The sequence below is a fragment of the Poromitra crassiceps genome (assembly GCF_964638095.1).
Source record: "Poromitra crassiceps genome assembly, chromosome: 14".
Lineage (NCBI taxonomy): Eukaryota > Metazoa > Chordata > Actinopteri > Beryciformes > Melamphaidae > Poromitra > Poromitra crassiceps.
The window spans coordinates 10,122,121-10,134,829 of record NC_139633.1 but is presented as its reverse complement, the minus strand read 5'-3'; the positions used below and the strand labels follow the sequence as shown (position 1 = coordinate 10,134,829).

The 12,709-nt window shown below is 45.1% G+C and overlaps 2 protein-coding genes across 2 annotated transcripts in view; both read left to right on the top strand.

Moving 5' to 3' along the window:
* LOC310789409 (protein MTSS 2-like) overlaps positions 1 to 12,709 on the top strand; it is a 76,066-nt gene that overhangs the window by 29,657 nt on the left and 33,700 nt on the right. The gene's annotated exons all lie outside the window — the stretch shown is intronic.
* Positions 1,723 to 2,481, top strand: LOC310789508 (WW domain-binding protein 2-like; the record flags this gene model as incomplete). The annotated part of the gene is made up of 1 exon (XM_083651150.1): positions 1,723 to 2,481. The coding sequence occupies one exon, from the start codon at positions 1,723 to 1,725 to the stop codon at positions 2,479 to 2,481; it is 759 nt and encodes a 252-aa protein (XP_083507276.1).

The following is a 12,709-nucleotide window of genomic DNA, read 5'->3' as shown; positions in this document are numbered from 1 at the left end:
GAATGAGCTGGGGTTGCCTAAGTTCTTTTTTGGAGAGACCAGAGAAAAGGCTATTGCAGTAGTCTAACCTACTGTAGATGAAGGCATGAATTAGTTTTTCTAGATCCTGTCTGGACATGTAGCCCCTAATTCTTGCTATATTTTTATTTTCTAGGGTCTGAAGACATTGCGGGCTTAGCCCAGGGGCACAGACATGCCTTTATTATTAACTGATGATGTCATCACGGCCGGTTATAGAAGTGGCTCCACCGTTCTGATGATGTCATATTAGTAACATAATCCATCAACTAAGCATGCAAATGCCCCCGACTGATATGACTGATGATGTCATGTCCCACAATCCTCGAGTGGTGGCCAGTGGTTACTGATGATGTCATATTAGTAAACAAACACAATCCATCAACAGAGCATGCAAACGCCCTCGACTGATGGTGTCATATTCACTGATGATGTCATGCCTCACAATCATCGAGTGGAAGGACGGCCGGTAACGCAGTCAGTTATAGAAGTGGCTTCACCGTTCTGATGATGTCATATAAGTAGACTAACACAATCCATCAACTGAGCATGCAAACCTCCGCGACTGATGATGTCATACCCACTGATGATGTCATGCCCCACAATCATCGAGTGGAAGGACGGCCGGACACGCAGTCAGTTATAGAAGCGGCTTCACCGTTCTGATGATGTCATAGTAACCCAATCCATCAACTAAGCATGCAAGCGTCCCCCGACTGATGATGCCATACACGTCGAGTGATATGACTGATGATGTCATGTCCCACAATCCTTGAGTGGTGGGCAGTGGTGACTGATGATGTCATATTAGTAAACAAACACAATCCATCAACTGAGCATGCAAACGCCCCCGACTGATGATGTCATATCCACTGATGATGTCATGCCCCACAATCATCGAATGTAAGGACGGACGGACGGACGGACACATAGTTATAGAAGTGGCTTCACCATTCTGATGATGTCATATAAGTAAACAAACACAATCCATCAACTGAGCATGCAAACGCCCCCGACTGATGATGTCATACCCACTGATGATGTCATGCTCCACAATCATCGAGTGGAAGGACGGCCGGACACGCAAAGTCATTAGACAAGCGGCTTCACCGTTCTGATGATGTCATATTATTAACACAATCCATCAACTAAGCATGCAAACGCCCCCAAATGATGATGCCATACCCGTCGAGTGATATGACTGGTGGCCAGTGGTGACTGATGATGTCATACAACACATAGCCACTGATGATGTGACACTAATGATGTCATAGACATTGTGGCATTATCAGGGATGTCATAGACATTGTGACATCATCAGTATCTCTTATACTATGTCATTAGTGATGTCAGTTACAGAATGACTTATAGAGCTGCTGGCCATGCGTCCAGTAACGCGCATCCAACATTGTGACATCATCAATGATGTGTCAGACACTTATGATGTCTGCACCGACTACTTTACATGGGTGTGATTCTTTTTAGTGCACATTATGACCTATGGAACTACCATAATGACCCACTACTTGCTTTTGGTAATAAAACACCAGCCACAAGAAAACAACCTCCTTACTTCTGATGATGTCATATGTGACTGATGCCATACCGACCGATGATGTCATAGACATTGTGACATCATCAGTGATGTCATAAATCCTTCCCTGCAGAGGCTATAAGTGGAAGAGCAGAAGCTGTATGGCAACCATGTCTCTGAATCAAAATCGTTCACAAAATGGTTGTGTTTTCATAAACAACGGAGAAACTGTGATAATGGACTGCAAGAATGTGGAGCTGATATTCAGTGATACCGCCAAGACATACCTACTGAGGGGGACCAAGAAGGGCACTGTTTACCTCACAGCACACAGGCTTGTATTTGTGTCCAGTAATGCTAAGGTGTGCCTGGGGTCGGCCATGTTCCCCTTCTATCTGATGAAGCGATGCAGCATTGAGCAGCCACTATTTGCAGCCAACTACATTAAAGGGACACTGTCAGCCGAGCATGGTGGTGGTTGGGAGGGCCAGGCCAGCTTCAAGATGTCCTTCACCAGTGGGGGAGCCATAGAGCTGGGCCAGCATCTCTTCAGACTGTCCCCAAATTCATTCTGCGCTGCTTCTAACCAAAATGTTGCCGCCTCCTATGGCTACCCCTCACCTGGAATGATGGATGGCTATGGTCCTCCACCGGCTCCTCAGAACTACCCCTATGCTGCCCCTGTGTATCAGCACGGCTTTTACCAGGGCCCTCTCCCTCCCGCAGCCAACATAGGATACCCCCACTATCCAACAGCCGCTGCATACATGTACCCATTTCCCCCGGCGTACATGGCCCCACCTCCCAACTACCCTTGGCAACACCAATATGGGACTGCAGTCACTGCACGCCCCCAGAACTCGGCAGAGCCACCACCTCCCCTGCCAGCTAGTTTCACGCCAGCTGAACTAATCCCTGACAGGAAGTGACACCGTTACAGCAGCAATTTGCATGAATGGCAAAGAACATAACAAACAATGAGGTTGGTGAAAAAACGGAGAAACAATATATACCGTAAAACTTTTATAAACCCCGAGTCCCAAATAGATGCCGGGTCTCGCTACATGTTTTGGTAAATGCCGGTCGCAAATGGACCCCGGGCTATTTTTTATTTATTTATTATTTTACACACAAACCAACCTGTACGCGGTACACAGAACAATCAGATGAAGAACAAACAGACGAAGAACAAACACAAAGAACGATCAGATGAGACTTGCTGATTCATCATGGCGGATGCAGAGCGAGAAAGAAATACAACATGAAATTCAAGATCTGTCGTGAAATTTGCAGAACAAACTGTGGTGTTGGCTGCGAAAGCGGATGGTCCTAAACAAGCCGTACGTGGTTTTCGAAGGTGTCAGGGAAGTCAGGGCGCTGGCGTGCTCCAAAAACGCCTGGATGAATGATCTCACTGCAGACGCTCCAAAAGGTTCTGTGGAAACCCCTTCAAAGGTTCTGTGGAAACCTCCCCTTCCTGTGGAACCCCCCTTCCTGTGGAAACCTCCCCTTCCTGTGGAAACCCCCTTCCTGTGGAAACCTCCCCTTCCTGTGCAATTGCTTGACTGTGATGTCATCAGCCTCCTAGGGACATTAGGGAGCAGTGATGCGACATATTGATGACATCATCAGTATTATCACTGAGTGACATCATTAGGGAGCAATGGCTTCCCAAGCAGGGACATCTTAAACTAGCTGGATGTCACCACTGATGATGTCACAATGTATATGATGATGTCATATACCTTATGCTAATGAAGTCAAGACGGATGATGTCATCAAAATGTGACATGACATCACTGTGCCCTAATGATGTAGTCACCTGTCACCTGTAGGTCAGGTGACTACCGATGATGTCATTGATCATCATTATGATCTTATGACATCACTAATGATGCCATAGGCACTTATGATGTAATATGATGTCATAGACATTGTGACATCATTGTGATGTCACCAGTGAGTGATGTCATCAGTGATGCAAAGTACATACAGCTAAAACAGCCTAGTTGACTCAGAGAATCCCTTAAATGGGAGGAGAGCTGCAAAATGCAATCTGAGGTGAGAATAGGACAATGTAGGACTGGAAGTTAGGCAGTACAGTGATTACACACACACACACACGCACACACATGCCCACACACACACGCACACACATTTGAAAATAAACTAGATATGAGCGCATGAAGCATGTCACATTTCTGGTTATAGGAGACGTGTTTGTGTGTGGGTGTGGGCGTGTGTGTGTGTGTGGGCGCGTGTGTGTGTGAGTGTGTGTGTGGGGGCGTGTGTGTGTGTGTGGGGGCGTGTGTGTGTGTTTGTGTGTGTCCTCTAACTGTGACATGGACCCGCTGGATCGCTCTTATGTCCCTTCAGCCAATCACAGACAAGTAGGATCACATTTACGAGCCTGGTTGCCAGGCAACAAGGAGAGAGAGAGAGAGTGTGTGTGTGTGTGTGAGAGAGAGAGTAAGAGAGAGAAATGGTGGCAGTCTGAGAAAAATAGCCATGTTGTTGCCAAATGGAGGAGAAATCTGAGCAAGATGGCTCAAGTCTAAAGCTGCCTGCACATGATCTCTGCTGTCAGCGCGAGGTCGAGCGGAGAAAGTTATCTCAGCGCGAGGTCGAGCGGAGAACGTTCTCTCAGCGCGAGGTAGAGCGGAGAACGTTCTCTCAGCACGAGGTAGAGCGGAGAAAGTTCTCTCAGCGCGAGGTAGAGCGGAGAACGTTCTCTCAGCGCGAGGTAGAGCGGAGAAAGTTCTCTCAGCGCGAGGTAGAGCGGAGAACGTTCTCTCAGCGCGAGGTAGAGCGGAGAACGTTCTCTCAGCGCGAGGTAGAGCGGAGAAAGTTCTCAGCGTTCTCTCAACTCTAAGTAGGCCATGGCTGAGAGGCTTGTTGTTGTGGAGGGCTACAAAGAGGGCTACAAAAACAACATTATTGTCTTTAATTAAGCCCCAGTCACAATGTGCATCTGTCTCCCTCCATCCCTCCCTCTGCTCGCTCATCCAACTCTCACCTCCTCTCACCTCCTCCCCTCATCTCTCCTCCTCTCACCTCCTCTCCCCTCATCTCCCCTCATCTCCCCTCCTCTCACCTTCTCTCTCCTCCTCTCACCTCCTCTCCCCTCATCTCCCCTCATCTCTCCTCCTCCCCTCCTCTCACCTCCTCCCCTCCTCTCACCTCCTCTCACCTCCTCTCTCCTCCTCTCTCCTCCTCTCTCCTCCTCTCTCCTCATCTCACCTCCTCTCCCCTCCTCTCTCCTCCTCTCACCTCCTCTCACCTCCTCTCTCCTCCTCTCTCCTCCTCTCACCTCATCTCACCTCCTCTCCCCTCCTCTCTCCTCCTCTCACCTCCTCTCACCTCCTCTCTCCTCCTCTCTCCTCCTCTCACCTCCTCTCACCTCCCCTCACCTCCTCTCACCTCCTCTCACCTCCTCCCCTCCTCTCACCTCCTCTCCTCCTCTCACCTCCTCTCCTCCTCTCACCTCCTCTCCTCCTCTCACCTCCTCTCACCTCCTCTCACCTCCTCTCACCTCCTCTCACCTTCTCTCTCCTCCTCTCACCTCCTCCCCTCCTCTCACCTCCTCTCCTCCTCTCACCTCCTCTCCTCCTCTCACCTCCTCCCCTCCTCTCACCTCCTCCCCTCCTCTCACCTCCTCTCACCTCCTCCCCTCCTCTCACCTCCTCTCCTCCTCTCACCTCCTCTCACCTCCTCTCCTCCTCTCACCTCCTCTCACCTCCTCTCCTCCTCTCACCTCCTCTCCTCCTCTCACCTCCTCCCCTCCTCTCACCTCCTCTCCTCCTCTCACCTCCTCCCCTCATCTCTCCTCCTCTCACCTCCTCTCCTCCTCTCACCTCCTACCCTCCTCTCACCTCCTCTCCTCCTCTCACCTCCTCCCCTCCTCTCACTGAAATCTTACCACCCCCTCCCAAACCCCTTCTCCCTTTATTAAAAAAAAAATTATAGTTTCATCATTTCCAGGTCTTGAATAGTTTTGGAATTTTTATGGGCATTGTGGTCCCATACAGGTCTGTATAATTCTAGCTTTGATGTTGTGGTAGAGCCACTCTGAGTTCACAGTTTGTGTTGATGATCAGAATAATGTTCAGATAGAGGGATGTTCTTGTGACACAGCTGCTGTCAGCATGCATTATATCAAATACCCTGCACCAAAATCACATCCAGTTAAGTCTGCCTGGAGAAAATGTTTTAGAATGGAAAGCGTGTAGAACCCTGCCGATCATCTCACTCACATATTCTGATATTTATGGCTGTGAAGAACAATATTTATATAGTGATGTTACCTAGTTAGCAGTAGAGATGCTGCGATCGAGATTTTTCAATTCCGATCCGATTCCGATATTTTAGCCTCAAAACCGATCCGATTCCGATCAAATTTCGATACCCGATTCGATACCGATTTCGATCCGATACCGATACAGCACATATTTAAGCCTCTCTATGCTGTCTGATAGCTAGCAGGCAACAAACATTTTTAGGGTTAGGTATGTATGTGTGTGATTTGGTAATATAGTATGTAAACGATTTAGTTCATCTAATTAATTTGATGTAAAACCAGGGCCGCTGCTGGCCATTTGGGTGCCCTAAGCGTAATTGTTTTGTGGTGCCCCCCCCCACCCTGCAAAACTTTCAATAACTGTCAAACGAAAGACTGCAAAATCATTAATTATGAACGATACTAGTGTATCTCACATTACATTACATGTGGCAAACAAACAATTGTTAGAATTACTGTACATGTCAGCAAACAAGCGATTGTTAAACTGTACATGCAAGCAGGGGCGGACTGGGATCATAATTCAGGCCGGGCATTAGATACCAAGCAGGCCAGGCCGATATGGGCCGACGTGCGTGCCGGCGTCCGAAGGGCGGCGGTGAAAAATTTGGGCTGTTTGAAGCCCAATTTGGGCCGTTTGAAGCCAGATTTGGGCCGTTTGAAGCCCGATTTGGGTCGTTTGAAGCCAGATTTGGGCCAGTTGAAGCCAGATTTGGGCCGGTTGAAGACAGATTTTGGCCGTTTGAAGCCCAATTTGGGCCGTTTGAAGCCAGATTTGGGCCGTTTGAAGCCAGATTTGGGCCGGTTGAAGACAGATTTGGGCCGTTTGAAGCCCAATTTGGGCCGAGTCCAATTTTACAATGAGATGCACCCACTTTAACCCTGAATAAAGTAATAAAACCACTAGTAAACCAGTAGGCGGCGCCTGGCCTGCTGTTCAGTGAGTGGCCTGACTGAGGGCACCAAAATTTTTTTTTTTTTTTTTTTTTTTTGGTGCCCTCAGTCACACGATGCCCTACGCAGTCTGCGTACTCTGCGTATAGGGTGCGGCGGCCCTGTGTAAAACTAAAACATAACAATCAAATACACACTTCTTTTGTAATGGGTGAACACTGGACACAAATAATTATTGTTTCCTCACACATACACCCCCACTCTGTCTCACACAGGACACATACACACACAGCCCTGTCCCTGTCTCTCTCTCACACACACACACACAGCCCTGTCCCTGTCTCTCACACACACACAAAGTTTGTGCATACATTTCCACTGCCAGATTGGAGGAGTCTTTTGTCATTTTCTAATGTTACTTCTCTGCAGTGCAATACGGCAGCTAAATGCTAACTATGCTGAATGGGGAGAACGGGAGGATTTACCCCACCCTGACCACGCCCCCAGCCAGCTACCCCAGCGTCTATGACGAGACATTGACTGTATCTATTACTCCCGCCATTCCTCTTACTTCCTTTCCCCATCCTCCCCCCCTCCATCACTCCCTCTTCTGTCTCCGGCAGCTCTCTAAGGACATTCCCTGATGTCACAGTGCAGTATTGTCCCAGAGGTCAACAACACGAGGCACACTCAGTACCACACACACACACACACACACACACACACACACACACACACACACACACACACACACACACATGCAGTGCAGTCTCTCAGTAAGCATGGGAAGCACTCAGTGAGTCTCGCTGCTCCAAGGCAAAGTCGTGCTTAATGAGACAAGAGACTGTGTGTGTGTGTGTGTGTGTGTGTGTGTGTGTGTGTGTGTGTGTGTGTGTGTGTGCGTGCGTGCGTGCGCGCGCGCGCGTGCGTGCGTGCATGTTCGCGTGCGTGTGCCTTTTCCCAGCACTAAATGTACTGGAAACCGTATCAAGTATTAACAGTATTAACATTCTAATAAACAATTTCAAATTTCAACATCACTGGATTTTCCAAATAGTCTGGAATTAAAACTTTAACCGTTCATCCAGCAACTAGCTAAATATTGGGCACATATGCACACAGAGATGGGCAAAAATACATCAAAAAGTATTTTGATACAAATTACAAATACTTGCTCAAAATTTATCAAAATGCAAATACAAAATACTGGTCTGAAAAATTTGAAATATAAATACATTTTGTATTTTGAAAATACATACAAATAAATTTTTATAAAAACCGATAAAGAGCTGCAACTAATTCTTCCAGCTTCTCAAATGTGAAATGTTCTGTTTCTTTAGATGGTAAATCGTCTCTTTAGTCCTCTGTGACAGTATTGTCCTTTGTGCACTCTCTAACACAGTTCTTCCATTTCAGTTTATCCAACACTATTTCTCCCTCAGCTGTGAGGGCTTTTGACTTACAGGCTGCATTTATACATGTTAACCTCACGTTTTGGAACTTTGACCCATGTTTAGCAGATATCACATCATAACAGTATATAAATAACTGAACTCCAGAAGAAGCATAGTATAGGTACCCTTTAAACAACTTCACATCCATCACGTCAGTAAATTGTCACATAATAGTCTTTATTTAACAAGCTGCGTACATAGAAATACAGCAACATTAATTATTCCACCACAAAAGCTTACTTTTCAGGAAGGTAACCAGGAAGTGCTGGAGTATGGCACTAGGGATGCACCGATATGACAATTTTGGCCGATGCCGATAACCAATATTAAGATTCCTGTTATGGCCGATAACCGATATTTACCGATGTCGATATGATCTGTATAACACATTTCTATGATAATAAAAAAAATGTACATACTGAAAAACACATGTAAACACTGAATTTGAAAAAGTTATACATTTCTTTATTTCAAAAACATTTGTAAAAGCCCATAAATCATAGATTTACTGCATTATTTCATCTCAATGTGAAGAATTTGGCTGATACCGATAACCGATATTAACATTGCAACATCGGACCGATACCGATATGTTAAAAAATGACTAACATCGGCCGATACCGATATGATTGCCGATATATCGTGCATCCCTATATGGCACTGAGGGGAACTTGCTATGGAAACGGTGAGGTTGTCAGCTTTGTAGCAGTGTATTTATTCACACGTAGAGCTGAGCTGTGCACAATTTTTTTTTTATGTATGTATGTATTGTAACGGCACGGGCGAGCTGGCCGGTATCGAACACGGGTCTGTCATTTAGAAGCGCAACACATCAGACCAAAGGGACAAGGACCAACGTGCTCGCTTTACACATCGAGACACCGGATTGCTACAGTATATTAGTTGTGTTGCTCTAATAGGATACACTGCTTTGCATATGCAGTAAGCAGTTTCACTTGCAGATGGGCCAGTGCTTGATTGAACCATCTTCACATGGTGACTATGACTATGACTATTTTGCCTAGTATTAGGCAAAATAGTCATAGTCAATAGTCATCAAATAGTCACCTTCGTCTTTTGATTCTTTTGTAAAGACGAACTGATAAAAAAAATATGATTAAATCCAGACAGTGTATCTTTTTGATCTCACAATTCACCTTTTTCACTTCACACTCTGCTCTTTTGACAGCTCTTTTGTTGAACCAAAAATATTCACTTCCCTAAGAAATTGTTTTGGAAACAATTTGTCCAAGTAATATAATTTCCACCTTCTCAAGTCTCACCTCTTGTGCACTGGAGAGACAAACCAGTGAGATTGAGCTGCTGAGTGACGTTGAGGGTGAAAAGCCCGTGTCAGCTGAGGTTTCAGTTCAGTTCTACCGTAGTTGTTTTTCAGTATCAACATGTCGTGGTCGCTTTCCCCCGTTCACTTCCATGTTTCCATCCAAGTTTCCATCTGACGTGCCGCAAGCCGCCCGCAACCTCCCGCTTCCGCTTCCGCTCACGCTAACCCTAATCACATTCACTACCGCATTTGCAGTTTAAATGCGTCCTGTTGTATTTTAGTGTCATCCAGTAAGCTTGCCATAGCATGCGATATTTAATCATATTCACCTTATGTAGGCCCGCCCACTTGACCAAGTTGTGTTATGACTTCCTGTTCAAAACACCATCAGTTGTCACTAGTACTGTGCTGTCACAGGAAGTGTAAACACAATAGGAAGTAACTGGCTGACCCCTGTGTTGGAACATAAGGTGAATAAATGAGTACTTTATCTCTGGGGGAATGTCCACCAACACGAGGCGTCAGTTTAGATGAAGAAGTGATGTGAAGTCTGACTCAAGACCCACCCTACTCTGCCTCTGATGTGTGGTTGAAAAATACAAGGTCTGAAAGTATTTTGATACAATTTATTTTTCTCAGTTCAGCCAAATACAAATGACAAAATACAAAAAAGTATTTGAAATACGTATTTGAAATACTGTACATGTATTTAAAATACTGCCCATCTCTGTGTACACATATAACCAACACTCATGACTGGCAATAAACTACAACAGATGGCCAACCACATGTGAACACACACTACAGTAATATTAGGCTGAGATTCTCCCGTCCAATTTAAATTATAACTAGCACCCCAACATTCATCTAATCAGTTGAAACTAAACAAACCCAAATTATACTAAAATTAGACTTTAGAATTGAATTGACTTACAAAAGTTCTTTGTTGTTTAAGGTGCCGTGCACATTGGCCCTGTGTTTTTGCCAGCGCCAGCGCCTTTCTGCAATTCATTCTCTATGGTAACGACTCGCTAGGCGCGCTCCTCTTTCAAGGCCTGGTGTTTAAGCGCTCTTGGCAGCTAGTGTTTTTGGCGGTGCGCTCTGGGCGTCTCAAGCTGAAGAAAGTTGAACATTTGGAGGAAAAGCACACTGCTCGTCAGTGTGACTCCTCCTACCTCTTTTCCTGCCAGGGGGATCCTCAACCTCTGCTGCTGCCAGAATTGTCAATAATCTGGCTTTCATGTTTACATGGCGAACAATCAACAGCATCAAACAGACGAAACTCGCTGGCTACCGTCTGTGTGATCGTTGCATCCTGAACTGTACTGCGTGCGACGGCAGCGAAAAACAAAACAAAACAAAACACTTATTTTGTTTTATAATCAAATTGTTAACTTCTTAAATTAGTTTATTTGATTGGTATGTCTGCCTAAGATATGATGATAGGCTATTTATGTCTCAAAGCTATTAAAAAAAATGGGGAGGGGGGAGGCTAGTGACATGAAAGCCGGGCCGGGCCTGGTCTCGGGCCCCCTCGGGCTCAGGCCAGAATGCAGGGCTCCACTCCTAACTTGCATTTTATTTGTTGCCATATTTCAACAGTTTGCTTAAAAGCCACTGACAGTTGGGTGGAAACACAGAGAGAGACAGAGAGAGACAGAGACAGAGAGAGAGAGAGAGAGACAGAGAGAGAGAGACAGAGACAGAGAGAGAGAGAGAGAGAGACAGAGAGAGAGAAACAGAGAGACAGAGCGAGAGAGAGAGAGAGAGAGAGAGAGAGACAGAGAGAGAGAGAGAGAGAGAGACATTAGTGGTAACAGCGGCGCAGTGTTTCCCACAGCCAGTAAAAAGGCTACCTGGCCTCCAGCCAGCCAGTCTGTCCTTCCACTGAACTCCTCACCCACCCACCGACCGACCGACCGACCGTGTGTGTGTGTGTGTGTCGGTGTTTGTGTGTGTGTGTGTGTGGGGGGTGTGGGGGGTGTTAGAGAGAACGACAGAGAGAGAGAGAGTGTTAGTAGTTTTGATCCATCGTCCTCTTATTATACCCATCTTCCCACAAATCCCTACAGGTCACACACACACACACACACACACACACACACACACACACACACACACACACACACACACACACACACACACACACACACAAGTTGCGGGCTGAGGTTAGGTCTGTGGGTCAGGAGTGTGCAGAGAGGCAGAGGAGAATACATGAGCCCAGACTACATTACCCACAATGCTATATTTCGAGCACTGCAGTGGGTGAGTCAGCCCAGGCTGGTCAGACAGCAGCACTCAGACTGCTTATCATGCTGTGTGAGGCCATTATGTGATGTTACACTACAGTATGTTATGTTACAGTATGTTATGTTACAGTATGTTATGTTACAGTATGTTATGTTACAGTATGTTATGTTACAGTATGTTATGTGTGATCATGCTGTGTGAGGCCATTATGTGATGTTACACTATGTTATGTTACAGTATGTTATGTTACAGTATGTTATGTTACACTATGTTATGTTACAGTATGTTATGTTACAGTATGTTATGTTACAGTATGTTATGTTACAGTATGTTATGTGTGATCATGCTGTGTGAGGCCATTATGTGATGTTACACTATGTTATGTTACAGTATGTTATGTTACAGTATGTTATGTTACAGTATGTTATGTTACAGTATGTTATGTTACAGTATGTTATGTGTGATCATGCTGTGTGAGGCCATTATGTGATGTTACACTATGTTATGTTACAGTATGTTATGTTACAGTATGTTATGTTACACTATGTTATGTTACAGTATGTTATGTTACAGTATGTTATGTTACAGTATGTTATGTTACAGTATGTTATGTTACAGTATGTTATGTTACACTATGTTATGTTACACTATGTTATGTTACAGTATGTTATGTTACAGTATGTTATGTTACAGTATGTTATGTTACACTATGTTATGTTACAGTATGTTATGTGATCACCCTGTGTGAGGCCATTATGTGATGTTACACTATGTTATGTTACAGTATGTTATGTTACAGTATGTTATGTTACAGTATGTTATGTTACAGTATGTTATGTTACAGTATGTTATGTTACACTATGTTATGTTACAGTATGTTATGTTACAGTATGTTATGTTACACTATGTTATGTTACACTATGTTATGTTACAGTATGTTATGTGATCACCCTGTGTGAGGCCATTATGTGATGTTA